The 17,061-nt window shown below is 39.6% G+C and overlaps 2 protein-coding genes across 6 annotated transcripts; both read right to left on the bottom strand.

The window, feature by feature from the left end:
- Window positions 1-127: 127 nt before the first annotated feature.
- LOC120722711 (kelch-like protein 7) lies at window positions 128-7,932 on the bottom strand. 5 transcript variants are annotated; one of them, XM_040013809.1, is made up of 13 exons: window positions 7,803-7,932; window positions 6,963-7,062; window positions 6,548-6,650; window positions 6,057-6,150; window positions 5,100-5,224; window positions 4,856-5,031; window positions 4,511-4,685; window positions 4,038-4,141; window positions 3,374-3,611; window positions 3,019-3,220; window positions 1,364-1,461; window positions 979-1,165; window positions 128-665 (listed from the first exon to the last, which is right to left on the bottom strand). In XM_040013809.1, the coding sequence occupies exons 2-13, from the start codon at window positions 7,044-7,046 to the stop codon at window positions 599-601; spliced, it is 1,653 nt and encodes a 550-aa protein (XP_039869743.1). In that variant the 5' UTR covers window positions 7,047-7,062; window positions 7,803-7,932; the 3' UTR covers window positions 128-598. The 5 variants fall into 5 exon arrangements, with proteins under 5 accessions (XP_039869743.1, XP_039869742.1, XP_039869741.1 ...); XM_040013808.1 differs by having other exon boundaries at window positions 6,963-7,065; window positions 7,803-7,929; XM_040013807.1 differs by lacking the exon at window positions 7,803-7,932 and having other exon boundaries at window positions 6,963-7,517.
- A 2,028-nt stretch (window positions 7,933-9,960) lies between these two features.
- Window positions 9,961-16,186, bottom strand: pofut1 (protein O-fucosyltransferase 1). The gene is made up of 7 exons (XM_040013812.1): window positions 16,031-16,186; window positions 15,124-15,245; window positions 14,641-14,823; window positions 14,357-14,469; window positions 14,048-14,240; window positions 12,101-12,343; window positions 9,961-11,330 (listed from the first exon to the last, which is right to left on the bottom strand). The coding sequence occupies exons 1-7, from the start codon at window positions 16,167-16,169 to the stop codon at window positions 11,136-11,138; spliced, it is 1,188 nt and encodes a 395-aa protein (XP_039869746.1). The 5' UTR covers window positions 16,170-16,186; the 3' UTR covers window positions 9,961-11,135.
- Window positions 16,187-17,061: the final 875 nt, after the last annotated feature.

Below are 17,061 nucleotides of genomic sequence, written 5' to 3'. Positions count from 1 at the left end.
ACACACTAAAAGAATGTGGCGAAACCTCCGAGGCCCTCAAGTCAGTTACTTCTTCAGACAGTTTTTTTTTTTTTTTTTTTTTTTTTTTTTTTAATTTCACTTTCAGGAAATTGGTTTGGATGTTTTATCAAAGTAAGGGTAATTAATCTGATTTTACAGTAGAATCTTCAGCATCCATTTTGGATCTGTGCTAAAACATGAAAGGAACTTATGCAAAGATTAAATTCTCTGACAGACAAAGCAAGGGGGGGGGGGGGGGACTCCTACAAGAACATTTCAAATCACTAGTAAAGCACTTTTATTAAATTAGTCATGAATCAATAAAAACACAGCACATCTACACAGCAGATATCTGCCAAACATTTACAAGCAAGAGAATTTTTACTGCTAAACAAAGTTAAAAGAACATAACCATTCTGTAAACATGCACATTAAATATTGTGATGAGTAACCCTTTCAGAAGTAGGTGCAAATCAGTTTACTATTCCACTACAGGAATCCTAGGGGTCTCAAACAAGCATCATAACAATCAAATGTGTATCTTGTCCTATGAGGATGAGGCAAATAAAAACATTATGCGGCTGCCTTCTATGAACTCTCATGGACCAACCGTGCAGATAATGCAGCTGGTGGAGAAAAAAGCTTGAGCTTTGGATGTTACCCACCTGAACACAAAAGAAATGTTTCAGTAAAAAGTTAAGCAAATAGATTGAGGGTTTACTGCTCAGACTTTATAGTAATGATGCTTCTTTTACAAATATCAGCAGTGGCTAAAGCATCATAAAATAATAAGGCAAGTCATATTAGGCAGTACTTTTTACAACCCAACTGCCCAATCAGATAGATAGATATCTATCTCACTAAGAATAAATTCATATTAATGAGATGTTTAGACATTCTGAAAAATATAGTGCTGTCCATTTTTATATTTAGTTGTTTATATAGTTTATGTCAACAGTATTTAGTTGATGTACCAACCTATTGGTTTTTGTGTGGTATTCTAGGACATTTGTGAGGCACTGTGCCCCTAGTCCCCTGCCTGCCAGCACAAAAATGACGTCACCAACAGGCACACATTTCACTGTGAGACTTCTCCACGGCATCCTTGAGGCAGCATGCCACTTGTTAGTGGTAATATCATAGTATTCTACTGAGTCAAGTCCACCTGGAAAATAGGGAACCCCCCCCCCAAAAAAAAAAAAAAAAAAAAACAAAAACAAAAAACACACACACACACACACACACACACACACACACACACACAAACAACCATGCATTATACAGACCTACTAGCTATGGCCATCGTGATAAACTACAGTAGTACTTTGATTCCTTAACACTGTAAGGGGGCTGTTTTCTTTACCAGTTGACCCTTCGCCTCCAACAGCATAGATCTTGTTGTCGATAACCACTAGCCCATGGTTCTTCCTGGCAACCCTCATTTCATGCAATTTTCTCCACCTGGAAGGTTGTAGCAGAAAACAAATGTAGTGTAGAGAAGGGAAAAAAAAAAAAAAAAAAAAAAAAAAAAAAAAATCTAATGTGTATTCTTGAGTTTTATGACCCACTGAATAAGCTTTTAAGGGAATTTATTCAGCAGGATTTTCAAATGTTTGATAATGACAACCTTGGTGCCGAAAACCGATGTCCAAAGCAAAGTGTCAAAAACCCTAAAGTTCCCGGAATTGTCATTGAAATCTGGTTCAAAGTTAATCTCCAAATTCCATTGTTAAAATGCGCAGCTTCAAAGCAGAAATAGACTGGTTTACACCCACGTACAAAAACTATTCTATAATCAGTTTCTCTGCTTTGACATGAAGCCTTGAAAACCACCAATGGTTACTTATGCTATGCCCCAAATAAGGGGCTGCATGCTTCGGAGGCCGCATTTGAAGACCGTTTATGTCACAGCTAGGCAACGAAGGCTGCTCCAAATGAGTCCTTCATTTCCCTGAATTTGAACTATGGTCCAGTGTATGCTTCGTGGCCCAACCTATCCCAGAATTCATAGCACCTCCCAGCCAATTCCAGTTTCCAATAATGGCGGAAGCCAACTAGTTGTAATATTACTCTTTTCAATACTTTATTACAGTCCTCTTCCATAGTGTTCATTTTGTCGTTTCCCTTGCTCACCCCAAAAAGTCACAGCTGATAGCTGCCCCATCCTGAGCCTGGTTCAACCAGAGGGTTCTATCTGGTTAATGGGAGTTTTTCCCCTTCCCACCAACACCAACTCTCTCCACTATGGTAGGATCTTTACTATATAAAGCACCTTGAAGTGACTGTTGTGATTTGGTGTTATATAAAATAAAACTTTAACTTGACAGAGTTTGTACCAACCAATCATCCTGCTCCTAGTATTTTATTAGCATTACTTGGGACTAATGAGAAGGTATTGGCCATGTAGCCATACAATCTAGGGATGAGCTTATTAACAATCTTGATAATATATCAATTATATAATTTTATTATATAAATATAATTAAACTAAAAGTTCAGAAAACTTTACTTCTGACTCCGAATTTGGTCGAGATTTTTTAGAAGATGCATTATGGTATCATTTTGAAATCCCATGTTTTCACAAATTTTGGTGTCCTTGTTGACCACCTGCCGGGGTGGCTATAAGATCCATTGTGCACTGGGAGAAACCTGGAAACCATGTATTTTTACACTGGCGTCCACTGTGGCCAGTACAACAACAGTAACTTTTGTGCTTACTTATGCAAGATTTATACTCCAGCTGCCACTTTTCTTTTTTCCCTTCTATCTAATTCATCAAAATTCCAGCGTAATGCAGGAACACCACGCACAATCGCCAGTGACAGTCAGTCATGCAATAAAGTGGTATACATTTAGCTTTAACTTTGCTAGCCTCCTGATGCCCATTGATTCATACACCTCCTTTAAAGCACAAAGTCCCAAACATTGCAAACATACACAGACAAAAAAAAAAAAAAAAAAAAAAAAAAAAAAAAAAAAAAAAAAAAAAAAGCAGCGTACAGAGCTGTAGTGACTCACTGTTGTGTGCTGGGGTCATAGACCTCACAGTTCCTGAGGACTCTACCAGAAACACTGTTGCCAGTCAGTCCTCCACAAACATAAATGAGCCCATTGGCCTCCACTGAGGCATGACTGCAGCGGGACACTAGCATGCTGGTGTTGACCTGCCATGACTCTGTCATTGTGTCATAACTTTCAAAGAGATCCACAGCTGACCCACCTGCAAAAACACTACATAATATCAGAAACATATGCTTGCAGACATGGCTAGAAACTTTCCCCACTGATAACTAGCTATACTACATTCATAGCAAAACTATAGCAATTCACTGCTCACAGTCTCTTCAACAGATACACATATCACCATGCATACCCGCTTCTGATCCTCCAGATGTGAAGATCTTGCCCTCAAAAACACACGCAGACATGTTCTCACGAGGTGTTGGTGGCCCTGGCCTGGAGCATCTATTCCTCAGAATGTTGTAGAAGTCTGTGTGTTTGATGTGAAAGCTGTGTGAGCCACCTAAAATGGAGCCCAACCTATTCCAGAGGACAGCTGTGGTATTCTGGAATTTTGACAGTTTGCAGTTGATGCTCATCCAGCTGTAATCCTGAATGGAAAGCAATACCAACACTTGTGTAATGATTAGAACAGACCTGCTATTGTATGGAACTACTTAAAGAAAACAACAAAACAAACACCGAAGATTAACCAAATCATTATTCTACTAATGTGCACCACTATTTAGCCCCATTTACTGTTTGTTGCTTCGTGATCATCTTCTCAATCTTATTTCCCCTTAACCTTCCACCAAAAATGGCTGGCCTGCCTTGAGCTGGAAGTCACTTTGAGAGTTTTTCCTCCTTATAGTAGGTTAAAGGTAGCTCATATGTAATCAGTGGCATTCCTCTACATTTACCTAAGGTGGCAATGTAAATAAAAATCAAGCAACTGCTAAACAAGCCCATACCTAAACGATATTACACAGTCTGGAGTGATGCCCCTGTGGCTAGAATTGGTAAATATTTGTTGTTACCTTGGGGTCAAAGTAGTAGCAGCGGTTACCATTAAACAGACCAATGCAGTTGTCATACTTATTGCGACGTGGTTTGCTGAGCTCTCCAAGGTCCCCCATCGCACCTAAGGCAAAAGCAATGAGGTTTTTTTGTGAATGAATATATCCATCTACACAGTGGAAAGCAATATCGCAACTATTTGAACTTTGCCTGTATCACGTGACGAGCCAAATTACCAATACTGGCCATTTAGAGCAACAACATATACATATACACAAAACCCAGAAAATATTCCAGCAAAACCCTGGAATTCAATTAGCCACAATATTATATTGTACATGTATAACAAGTTTTACCGAAATTCATCAGTTTAAACTTTTTGCTTCCATTGAATGATGCAGATCATTTCATTGGGAATGTTGGTTACGCCACTGTTCTTGCATGAATGTCTTAAACTTGAATTTGAGTGCAAGCTCTCCATTTTGCTACTCACGTGTGATCATCTGTAAACAGTGTGGGTTGTCCTGGAAGAGCGGCTCAGTCTTTACAGTTTCTGACAGGAAGGTTTTGGGGACCAGAGGTAGGCGAATGCACCTCAAAACATCCACAATATGCTGTTGTCTACTTGGGATGTTATACTTTAGCCAGCGCACTGCAGCATCATAGACCTGAATGGAGCAACATGTGGGAACAAAGGCTTTCCACAGTGTTTTTTTTTTTTTTTTTTTTTTTTTTTTTTTTTTAAACTTGCTTTAGTTAAATTTCAGGTCTAGTTTGATTTCAATTAGCTACATTTTTTTTTGTTTTAAATACAAAATTTTAGTCGACACTGTGGTACCTGTGTCTCACGGTAGACAGTGAGTTTGTCCTGGTGCAGTAGATGCGTGAGCTGTGCAATGTCCAGATTTAGAAATTCATCCAGTCTGCAGACATCAGTAAAGTGGAGATAGGAAAACTCCTCTGCTGCTGCCTTCAGCTCTGGACAGTTCATGCAGTCTGCGAGTACTGAAATGCCTGCAAAAGCACAGAACAGGAATCACTCAAAGAAATCCACAATGGCAGGTCTGTGTTTCTGTTGTTACCCAGGCAGTTTGTTGCATCAATCTGTCCAAAAATGAACTTCGCACACATCATCTTCACTGGTTCAATCTGGTACTGGTTGGCCACATTCAGCAATGACTCTGCATTAGTACAGTCCACTGTGATTCTGGGACACGGCAAAACACAAAGTATGAAAAAACAAAACAATCTTTTATTGCCATGTGATGAGTGTACTGCAAAGTAAGATTAATGCACTAGTTATGTTAAGGCTTTCTGGTTTAAAAGTGAATAAAAATGCCATGTTTTCTCCTATTCTTTTATTTACAGCATGTGTTTAGAGCCAAGCATTTATAAAAAAAATAAAATAAATGACTCAGCCACAGAACAATGATCACACTTAAGTTCTTGTGAAATATCTAAGGTTTTCATTCCATGGCCAAGCATTGCACTATTTCACACTTTTCAGCAGAAGAGAGATCCTTTTTCTTTCCCATATAGCTTGAAAATGGTGGTCTGCTTAATAATGTGGAACATACTTCTTTAGTAGTTTTTCCCTTTAATTGGGCTCACCTGGTAAACTAATAGTCACAGGTGTCAGAGATTGATTTTAGTGATCCAAAGAGCACTGAGACACAGTGCCATCCATGCATTTAATTGAAAAACATATCTAATCTTTATGACACTAAATACAATTTTCATAATAATTTGGAACATGGTGTAGGGATTATTCTGTGCAGAATAAGACTTGTGACACGTCAAAATCCCATTTTATGTGAGTGCACACAGAGTCTGAAGCAGAAAGCTGGCTTAAAAGAAAAGAAAAAGAAAAAAAACAAAAACAAAAAAACAAACAAACAACAAACCAAAAACTGCTAACTACTATTGTGATACCCATTACCACTGACTGTAGTTTTAAGCTTTGTCAAGCCAAAAACACAAACAAAGCCTTACTGGGTTCAACTTGCTTCACAGTATAGCCCTGTTTTAAACACACTTACTGTGAGGTATAAATATATTCAAGCAACAGCTCAAGGATCTCAGGCTCAACACTCCTGAGCTCCACCTCAGGAGACACAGACTCCTTCATTCTGGCTGAAAGTGAAAAGAAAATCAAACAAATAAAACAATTAACAGAACTACATCAACAACCATACGCGTTTCAGAAATTAGCCATCTTTGTTGAAATAAACCATTGAGCTTTTGTGTTTGAAGCCAAATGCAGTCCATTTTGTTAAATGAAATGTATATTGTGAATTAAAAGGAAGGCAAGAAAAACCAGAGTAGATTTACCATTATGTTTCAACTCATCACACAGTTACTTAATTTTAGTCTTTACAAGATATTTAAATTTTGGCTCACATGGTTCTTTTTCTATTTTACTCAACCTAAGGGATGCTCCTCTGATGTTTCTCTGGAGACAGTTTTGTAGTAAGGCCTCAAGGCGGAGTATTAATGTGTGTTCTTTTGTGTAGTTTTGTGTTATCCTTACTGGTGAACATAAGTCTGAAGACATGGCTGGCTGCAGCTAGCACTGCTCTGTGTGCTGCAAGGCGTTTTCCCTGAACCACAAGGGTCACATCACAGAGGCTGCCCTGGAGAAAATCAGTCATCAAAGAGGTGTACTAGATAGCAAGTTCAACTTTGTCAAACTTTCCTTGTGTTTGACCTAAAGCCCCAGTCAGAGATTACCAATGTAGCGACGCCAATTATTTAGTCAGGTAAATCAGAGTTTCCTGTGTTACTTTTGTGACACAGGAAGTTCATCAGTAAAATAACATCAGTATGCGTCGCTAACCCGTCAACCTTGCTTTGTACTACAAAGCACAAGAACCAAGACGGGAACAACCACAGTCGTGCCTTTTGGCAGCATTAGTCTACAGGCTTTTGTATTCTTAAACACCCACCTGTTTTCTCACGTGGTTAAGGAATCCCATGTAGTTGGTCAGACATGTGCGCTCTCTGATGGCACTTGATGAGGAGGCCATCATCCCATTTATGTCGGCGCTACTGTCAGAAGACATGTTTCAGTAAACAGTTTCTCTCAAACTCCTTCCCTTCTGCTGCTCTTGAACCAGGTGAGCAACACTCAAATTTCCTCAGACATGCAATATCAAAACACAGAGAAACTTGCTTTCACAGCACTACTGGGCCACTTTTTACTTCCATGTCTGTTTTATGGATGCAGGAGCTTGACAGGTTACAGAGAAGGAGATGCCCCAACAACTTGAAAAGTGAGACGTTCTGGAGAACACTTTCCAATAGCTTTGTTTCTTGTTCTGGCTTCTTTTATCCCCCCCCCTCCCTTCAGTTCAAACACACATAGTTCAGGAGAAGATTAGCTCTAACTGCCTCCAATACCAGTACAAATGACGTTGGCTCCCAACAAACAATGTAGAAAACAATTAACAAATTTTTGGGAGATGTTGTGCTGGGCGTCTTTTCCACGACATCTCCTCGGAGCCATTTAAAAAGTCAGCTGGAAGGTGGTGCCAAATCCTAATTACATAAAGAGCAATAAAATAGCCAGACATCACCTAGCAAAATACTTCTATTGTTTTGCTATGTTCGATTGGTAGGACCTTCAAAGAAAAAAAGTCTACACAAACACTTGAATATTAGCTGGCATGCTATCCATTGCTAGCATGCCAGCTAACTCTAACTGGCAGACAAGAAGAAACGAGGGAGGAATACAGGGCACGCGCACCACAAAATGGTGGCTTTAAAAAAGCAAATCAGTTACCTACCTGCACCCGATCTCTCAGATCAAGTGCAAGAAAGCAAAGCTCACTTTTATACTACAGGAAGTCCCGCTTTGTAAGGGTCAAGGCCGTGACCTTGTTTACATCCGTGCCATACTTGCCACTTTTAACTCAAGAACACTCAAACTGAGCACGAGGCCCGGGGGCGGAGTCCAAGTGTTGGCGTTACTGCGTGGAACGTGATTGTTGTAATGTATGCACGAGACACTTTAACATTCCACTGGCACAATGTACATTTTCAGACTTTAAAATGTAAAATTTCCAGATTGTTTTATTTAATATACTTAATGTTTATAATTAACTATTTACTGTATATAATATCCTGTTTATGCACAGTAGTAGAGGACCGTTTCAGGACACATCTCATTTCAGTGCACGTTGTACTCTAAAGTCTAGTAAACTCTAGTAAAACTATGCATGTGACAAATAAAGAATCTTGAATGAACTTGTGGCACAAACGGAGCAGCCTTTCCGAGTGCTCTTCTTGGAAACTGCGGGAAAAAAACAAACAAAAGAACTAAAAAAAAAAAAAGCCAAACTGAAAGAAACTAGATTTAAGAAGAGATTCGAGTTCAGATTTGTGCAAAAACTGTTCATTTTCAAGAAAAGGTTATGCTGTTTTAGCTTAACATATGTCTGTTATGCCATATTATCAGGTTACGAATCGTGCTCATAAACAGAAGATAAAATCATAATGTCGTGGAAATCATTAAATAATATATCCATCACATTGCTGTGGGTTAATTTCTAAAATGTATTGCTCATTTTAACCATATAATCTTAATACTTTGTGTTTTTACATGTTGGATGCAAACGGCTTTAACATAGTTGCCACTGTATGCCAGCGCACCTCTCCAACAAAGCCAGTGTTTCGGATTAACGCTGACGGACGAATAGCTGTGTCATAGATTTGCTACGGACAAACCAGGAAATAAATGCCACCAAGTCTTTAATTTTCTTAACATGATACAGCTGTCTGCTGTCCCATTATTCTTTTGTAAAACAACAAACAAAATGTCAGGAGTTTTCCTGTAATGCAACTCAGGTCAGAATAAATGACACTCAGACAGGTTTGCAGGTTTAACGTGCACACGGGTGAGAGCTCAAACGGAGACTCACACTCCGCAGCAGTTGCCACCCTTTATTTATACTCAAGCATGTTTGCGTCACAGACACATGAGTGGAAGAGATAACATACAAAGGTAGAGACTTCATCACATGCAGGAAGAGATAACATACAAAGGTAGAGACTTCATCACATGCAGGAAGAGATAACATACAAAGGTAGAGACTTCATCACATACCAGTGGAAAAGATAATATACAACAGTAGAGACTTTATGCTGAGCTTTGCACAGTGTAACTTCTCTAGTAAAAAGAGCAAACACATCTAGAGAACCTCAAATTAAATGTACTTCTATACATAAACATAATAAAATCTTTCAACACAAAACTATCTTGGTTGTGCTGCAGGCTGCTGTTGGAGAGCGTGTCCATTTCATTCACTTCATTCACTCTTTCTGTTTATACGCCACTATTAGAGTAGAATAAAACAGTTTATTTCTAATACGTAAATATAGCTAAAATAACAAGAAAAAGAAAAACTTTGCAAACACACAAAGACGTGAAGTTATCATGAATATCTCTACATCCATACGTCTATACTCAAAGGAGTAGAATGAAGTTTACACTTACTTATTTCTACCTCTTTACTAAAAATTCCATAATTTGCAAATCAGTGTTCAGAGTTCGACATATAATCCATTTAACTAATAGTAATCATTAAACTCTAGCTGTCTATCCCATAGTGTGCCATTTCTCCACCAGTGTCTCTCTGCTGTCCTCTCTGTCACCAGCCAATTGTGGTAGATTTCCTCTCTGAGCCTGGTTCTGCTTGAATTTCCTTCCTGTTAAAATTGAGTTTTTCCTTCCTACTGTCACCAAGTGCTTGTATATTGGGCATCTTCTGATTATTGGGGATTCTTCTTAATATTATTGTTACCCTAAAACACCACAATGTGACTTTTTGTGAATTGGTGCAATATAATTAAAACTGAACTTAATGGTGCAAGTAGGATATAGTTAAGATATATTTTGTAATTATGTGAAAGCATAGTATATTACACTGAAGAATACACAAAATGTACAACTTAAAATTAACTTTATTCAGCTGTGAATAAAAAAATATCCAAGCTCACATTATGAAAAATACTTATAAAGGCCCCACATGCTTAGCCTGTTCACTGATTTGACAAACTGATTCAAAGCTAAGCTTCCAGAGGGAAGTAAACAGGCTGCTGGTCCTTCAGAAAAAAAGTGTGCATGACTTTATTGATTAAAAAAAAAGACATCATGAAAAACATTTGACTTCAAAATCATTGCGTTTACCAGCTTAACATACATCGTCACATGTATGCACATCTAAATTCCCTTAAACATCAACAAAATTACAACTTTCAGTGCAGGTGTTCACATATAAATTTTGGTCCTGAGACCTTTAAACTGAGAGGTAATGTCTCCTCTTCCCCTCTCTCGAACTGGTATATACAGCAGGCTCAGTTACTGTGATCTCCATGTTATGGAGGTTATAGAGGAAGGAAAGGAAAGAGCAGCAGAGCGTCACTGCTGAGTGTGCATTCACTCTTTTACAGTTTGTTGAAGGCAGTACCTAAAGGAAATGTTAGGGAAGTGGCGTGTTTTCCTCAGGAAAGGAAAACTGGCTTCAGTATGGGGAACCAAAAAAGGTTGATGCACAAACATGAGAGGGAACAAAGACATTAGATCACTTGATGCTTGCTGTCTAATAACTTTTTTTCTGACTAAATGTAAAAATGGGGAGGGGGTTCTGTTTATACTTTTAAGCCATGCTCAGCTGCCAACCCCTGTTGGTTGAAACCCCGAACATTCTGTTGATTATCCCATAGATGCAGAGCCTAAAAACTGGTATTTCAGACAGTCCTTACAGTATACATTTATGCCTCCTCATTGCAGTATAGGTTCCACTTGTGTACCACAAACAGCTCAGAGTGAATGTGTGGCTGACTGATGAACACTGTTAAAACATCTGCTAATTTAACAGTTTTTTACTCCCTAAAAAACTGTATTTGCATTATAATAGTGTTTATTTAAATAGTGTTTCCTGATAGCAGCACTCTCCATGTTTTAACACACATAACCCATTCTGAAACTAGACATGCGTGTAGCCTTAATTTATAATCTTACTGGACACATTGTGAACCATTGTGTGACATTTGAACACTCTCTCGCCTCCTCATGACATGTAATTAGAATCAGTGTTCAGAGGACGAACGCCTGACAATCAGAGCTCTTCTTTGGCATTTGATTTCCCCGGCTTGTCCATACCGAAGAAGGAGGAGGGAAGGCTGCGGATGTCCCGCTCTCTCTTCACAAAGGCAGAGAAGGAGGAAACGCAGTTGCCAATAAAGTGGTCAGACTGGCCTAAGATGTACAAGTCCATCTGGGCAAAGTCTGGCTGAAGACTCACCACTTTCACCTGCAGAGGTCACAGTGGAAACCACAAATTAGACGGGCTTTCCTTCAGGTCTCGCTCCAGATCTTCGGGTCTTAAAGCAGGGAAAGCTTTTGTATGTGAAACGTATCTGACTCTCAGCACTTTACAATTTACATTGTCTGTACATGACAATAACCAAGTTTGACTGCATTCATGTCTGGAATTCCTCCTCTTAGAGGTACAAAAATTGTAGCTTTTATGTATCACTTTATGGTGGAAATGTCTTTACTACAAAAAAGAAAAATACAAAATTGAAGTATAATGGAGTAAGGTCACATGCAGCTTTCAAATATTTTATCGTCCTATAGATTACACATGTAAAAAAATGAGTAGCTTTATGATGCGTTCCATTTGAAGTCAGAATATCCAGAGTCCCCAGTCTGAATTAACAACTGGAACACCACCTCAGCAGCCACACCAACCCAGACTTCACAATCCAAGATGGTGGCATGAACGTAATCAGCTGTGAGATACTGAAGCTGGGATCTGACTATCTGACTTCTAAGGTAAATGGAGTATGAAATTAGCTCCTCCCTTTAAACCAACATTTTCTAACTGGCTGCCCCTCATAAACGGCATGTGGGTGAAGCTTCTGGGCTCACAGCCAGCCAGATTATTTTTAGTGACTCTGTAAAGAGTTTGAAAGGTTCTTAAGTTCTCACAAACCTCCCAGCCCCTCAAGTTAGCATTAAGGACAAAGATGCCAAAACAAGCTTATGACAGACTTATGAATTCTCCACACAAGAACCCACCTTGCCTTTGAAGAGCTTTTCAATGTCCTGACTGTGCGATTCAGAGTCTGTGGCGATGTAGACAGAACGGGCGTTGGTCTTCTTTACCCACAGCTTGACAGCCCCACGAATCTCAGTTAGGTCAGGGAGACACATGGTCATAGTGAGGGGCAGGGCTTTTTGACGGTTATACCCGACGCACTGAGGGGAGGCCATGAAATGAGGTCCTGCATCGCCATTCTTCAGCAGTTTGCAGGCATTTTGCTAGAAAAGGAGACAAAGATTAAGAAGTTAGAATGTAAACTGTACAGACTATAAGGTTTGACTGTTCCCTCACAATATATGGATACAATGAGCCAAAGGGGAAAAAAATGAATACAAATATTTCATTTATCGACCTAATTTGTGTCCTTGTTTCATTTCCGCATAGTTTCTTTTATGGGCTTGCTCCTCCTCTGTTGTCAGCAATGTTCCCTATAATTTTTGATGTGTCTGGGCAAACACACAAACTCCCTGAGCGGTCCCTTGGACCACTGTGACCAACAGCAGACGTGTGCACTGTTGTCACGCCAGTATCGAATCCATCCAAGTTACATGGTTTATTAAAATAATCAAATTACTGGATTTACATTTATGTTATACTACTTTTAATTAACTGCTTTAGCCCACTTACAATGAAAATTTAAAAAAATCTTGTTCGTGACCTGTGTAGTATGTTAAGTAAAAATAACTTGAACTCCAATTTGGAAAACACAACTTTCTTTCTTTCTTTCTTTTTTTTTTATAAAGCTCTGACTTGTATTATGAGTATGAGTCTGGGAGACTGGGCATCTGGGACAGAGTCCTGTAACTCTCTGTCTGCAAAATACAGTATAGAATGACCAATGTTGGGCAATTAATTATATAGTTACTTCTTCAAAAAAGTAACTGAGTTATGCAAACAAAGTTTTTTGCAGCTGTTTACCTAAAAATGCAGCCAAGGCGTTTTTTTTAAATAAACATTTCAAACTATTTACAGAATAATCAGGTGTTCTGCATCAAATTGGATGCCACACAAATTATTTGTGCCACTCCAAAAAATAATTTCTGTCCACTATGAGATAAAGGAGAACAACAGCCTGATACCTGCAGGCCTGACAATAGGAGATGTATCACTCCTGTAACACCTCATTGTTCTGACACACACAACAAAACTATTGACTACATTACACACTAACTACACAAGATTTGCGCTAAACGTCTCAAATCTCTCACATCTCAAAACACCGCCGTCACTCCTAAACCCCCCCCCCCCTTCCTAAACAACTAGAGGGAACATTGGTTGTCAGTAGATTTTAGTCAGTCATCACTGAGCCTTGCCTTCCTTCTCTCACCCCAACCGGGGTGAGAGAAGATGGCCCCGCCCCTCCCTGAGCCTGGTTCTGCCAGAGGTTTCTTCCTGTTAAAAGGGAGTTTTTCCTTCCCACTGTCACCAAAGACCTTGCTCATAGGGAGTCATGTGACTGTTGGGTTTTTCTCTGTATCTATTATTGTAGAATCTACTGTACAATGTAAAGCGCCTTGAGGCGACTGTTGTTGTGATTTGGCGCTATATAAATAAAATTGAATTGAATTGAGCCTCAATGATGCACTGAATGAATATTCATTTACTGCTATGAACAAACCCAGATTGGGACTGAAACGGATAACCATTCACACTGACATTCATACCTATGGCCAATTTAGCTCTCTCATGAAAAACAGACTGTGCAGAGACACTTGGACCATCACAGGTATGTCTGTGATGCAGCACATGAATTCACCCAGAAGCCCACCCAACCTTCTGTTTGCAAGTGCTAGCCAATTAAGAGATCTGTGGCTCTGAAGGAAAAGGAGCTAAAACAACTCACTTTTTCAGACTGAGGGGCTGCACATAAGAGAGCATGTGAATAAAACCTTCTGTGTCCAGGCTTGTCAAGCTTATCTCACCCAGTCTATGCCAATCCTCAGATGGATGCCAATATATGGCCTGGTCAGCAAGGTGGCAATGTGCTCTTCTCCCTCCTTCACCATCTTGTCTGACCAAACTATATAGCGCTGCAGGCCCACATGCTCTTCTATCACTGGAAACTGAGCTGGAGCCCCAGGCATGGCCAGGACAGGGTGCTCAAAGGGAGGAAACCTAACCCAAGAGCATGAAACAGTAGTCAGGAAGTGGAATAGTGAATGAGGTAGGTTTTTTAATGTTTTATGTCACCTTTAATAATTCTGTGTATACCTGCACCGACATGTACTCACTTCTTCATCCACTGAGGTTGGTGATAGGCACTGAAGGAAATCCCACCAAATAAGACAGACTTGTCAAAGTCCACACCGGCATAGTCCCAGAATGGCCCAAATGGGTTCCCATCCTGAAAAAAATAAATCGGGATCATCTGGCCATATTAGAGTGTTCAAACAGGAGCTTCTGATCAATATACAATATATAATCTGTGGACTGTCCGTGGACCGCCAGAGGGCAGCATTTCACCTGTGGCTAATCACATTAAGCCAGATAAGGTTTCTTTTAGATTCTAATTCACCTTCATCGGGCAGGACTTCTTGTCCTTACTCCGATGGGCCGCCGTCTCAAAGCAGTAGGCATTCCTCTGTCCTGAAGGCCAGTATTTGGGGGCTAGCTTCTCCATGAAGTCCTCCAAGCTGATCACACGGTGGTAGGCAGACAAAGCCTCCAGCACGAAGAACTCGCTGTAGGGAACATGGACCTGAACAGAATACAAAAGAGTGGAATAAAACAACACAGCCACCTTAAGACTTGGTGTGTAATAGCTTTAACAAAATCACATTTGTGTTAGACAGATATGCTCTAGCTATTTATGTATATTTATGACAAGTACCTGCTACTAAAGCTTAGGGCTGCAGTGCATGTGTGAAAAATAGCTTTATGTCATTTGTTCTGATATACAGCGTGTGACCAGTACCTCTGATACTTCCCAAAGGGATACTAAAAGTACACCACACGGTACACTTAACAGTTTTGCTCTCACCTTGCTGCCTGGACTTACATTGGTGTAGGGGTGTGTGTGATGGCGGTACACTATCCAGGGAGGGACTGCCAGGGTTCGGTTCAACATCTTTGCAAAGGCCAGAGATCCTAGGAAGTGGTCAGCCTGGTTTCCAAAGCGACCTGAATAACATGCATAATGTGCATAAAGTTGCACTTATCTATCAGTGTAAACTTTGTGCTCCTTCACATGGCATGTGTGACATACATTTACTACAAGGAAGTTCGTTGTTTAAACAAGTTAACGAGGCATGAAAACATAACTACATTATAGTCATTTCATTGCAATGGATGGCCAAAAGCTAGGAAAACTACGAAAATGTCTGTAAGCCGCTGTTATGAGTATATATACATACACACACTTTTACATTCTTAATATCTGTTCTAAATTTACTAAATCTTATTGTTGGTAAGCAACAGCAGGTCACGGCATCGCTGTCTCGTAAGTGCATTAATGGAAGGGAAGCGTGTAGTAGAAAACTAATTTTAGAACAGATCATGCTTAATCAGCTGACAAATTTTACGGAGATGCCAACTTGTGTTTTTGCGTACAGCTCTTCTGTTAATTTTTGCAATGTCCTTGATTTAAGTAAGTTTCTTACTTCATTAGTAGTAGGAATGATTAGTATTTCTTATTTCATTAGCTCTAAGGGCTGGAAGCACCCCTCCTGTCTGAGCATACAAAGACATATATTTTAGCTGCTCAAATGTTCTCCAAGTTCAGCATTTATTTTTATAAGGTCCTCTCTACTCAGCGTCACTGTAAAAACACTACCTCCGAAATAACAAGCACCTCCTGGGACAGCTCCTGGCTCTGTGAACTCATACATGGGCATGAAAAACTTTTGAATTCGCTAACTGTGTTACTCCGGCAGAATGAGCACATGTAGCTACAAAGAATGATTTACCCATGCACGGGCAGTACAAAACGTAGCCATTCGCGTCCCACTGCAGCTCTTCGGCAAAGGTTCGACAAGTTTGGAGTAGAAGTGATAAGAATAAACATTTTAGTGAAAGACCGTCAATATTCTGTTGTTTAACCGCCATTGTGCTTCATGTCACATCCCACAATTCCTTGGGTTTCTTTCAAGAGTTCAACTCAAACTTTGCTGCCACCTACTGCGCTGGTGCTAAAGTGCACTCCTGGTAAAATCTTTGGTCTTTATCGAACAAAGTGGGTGTATATCCAAGTAGAAAAGAAATACGAAGATCATAAAATATCAGGTAGCTATTGCTCGCAGTTTGACATTTTAGGGATTTGAAACAGTGAAACTTTTTGTCAGATTAGAGATGTTTAACTACATATTTAACCCCATTTAGTATAAGGAAAGGGATTTCAACAATACATCTCAGTTTTCCTGTATGATGCAGAAATGCTGCTGTAGAAATGCCCAGATGTAATTCACAATAATTAACAGAAAATGTATTTTTTTCATTGTAAAAAATAAAAATTTCTGTGAAAAAACAGGAACTTACCTGTGTTTTAATTATTATTGTTTATCTATTACTTAATTACTTTGGAAAGGGAGGGGGGGCGATTTCTTTGGAAATGGGGGCCAGAATCAGCTTGGCCTTATGTTTGGCGCCCAGGTTCTAAAGAATTAACTCTTACTTACTAAATAAGCAACAGTAGAACCCATTTAAACATAAGCAATAGAGCCAATTTTGTACATTATTGCATCTAACTATTATTTTCTTTATGAATGACATTGGTGATTGTCTTCACATTCAGTTTTTAAAGATCAAAAAACCTGCTCTACCACCTGAGCTACAGCCACTCACAGCCACCCACTGTAGCTCAGGTGGTAGAGCAGGTCATCCACTGATCGGAAGGTTGGTGGTTCTATTCCTGGCTTCCCCTAGTCTACTTGGGCAAGATACTAATTACTCTCCGATGCAGCCATCGGAGTGTGAATGTTAGCTATGAAGCACTTAGAAA

The sequence above is a fragment of the Simochromis diagramma genome, unplaced genomic scaffold (genome assembly GCF_900408965.1).
Source record: "Simochromis diagramma unplaced genomic scaffold, fSimDia1.1 OVJJ01000705.1, whole genome shotgun sequence".
NCBI lineage: Eukaryota > Metazoa > Chordata > Actinopteri > Cichliformes > Cichlidae > Simochromis > Simochromis diagramma.
Note: the sequence above shows the minus strand (reverse complement) of the source record. Positions and strands in the feature narration are given on the sequence as shown.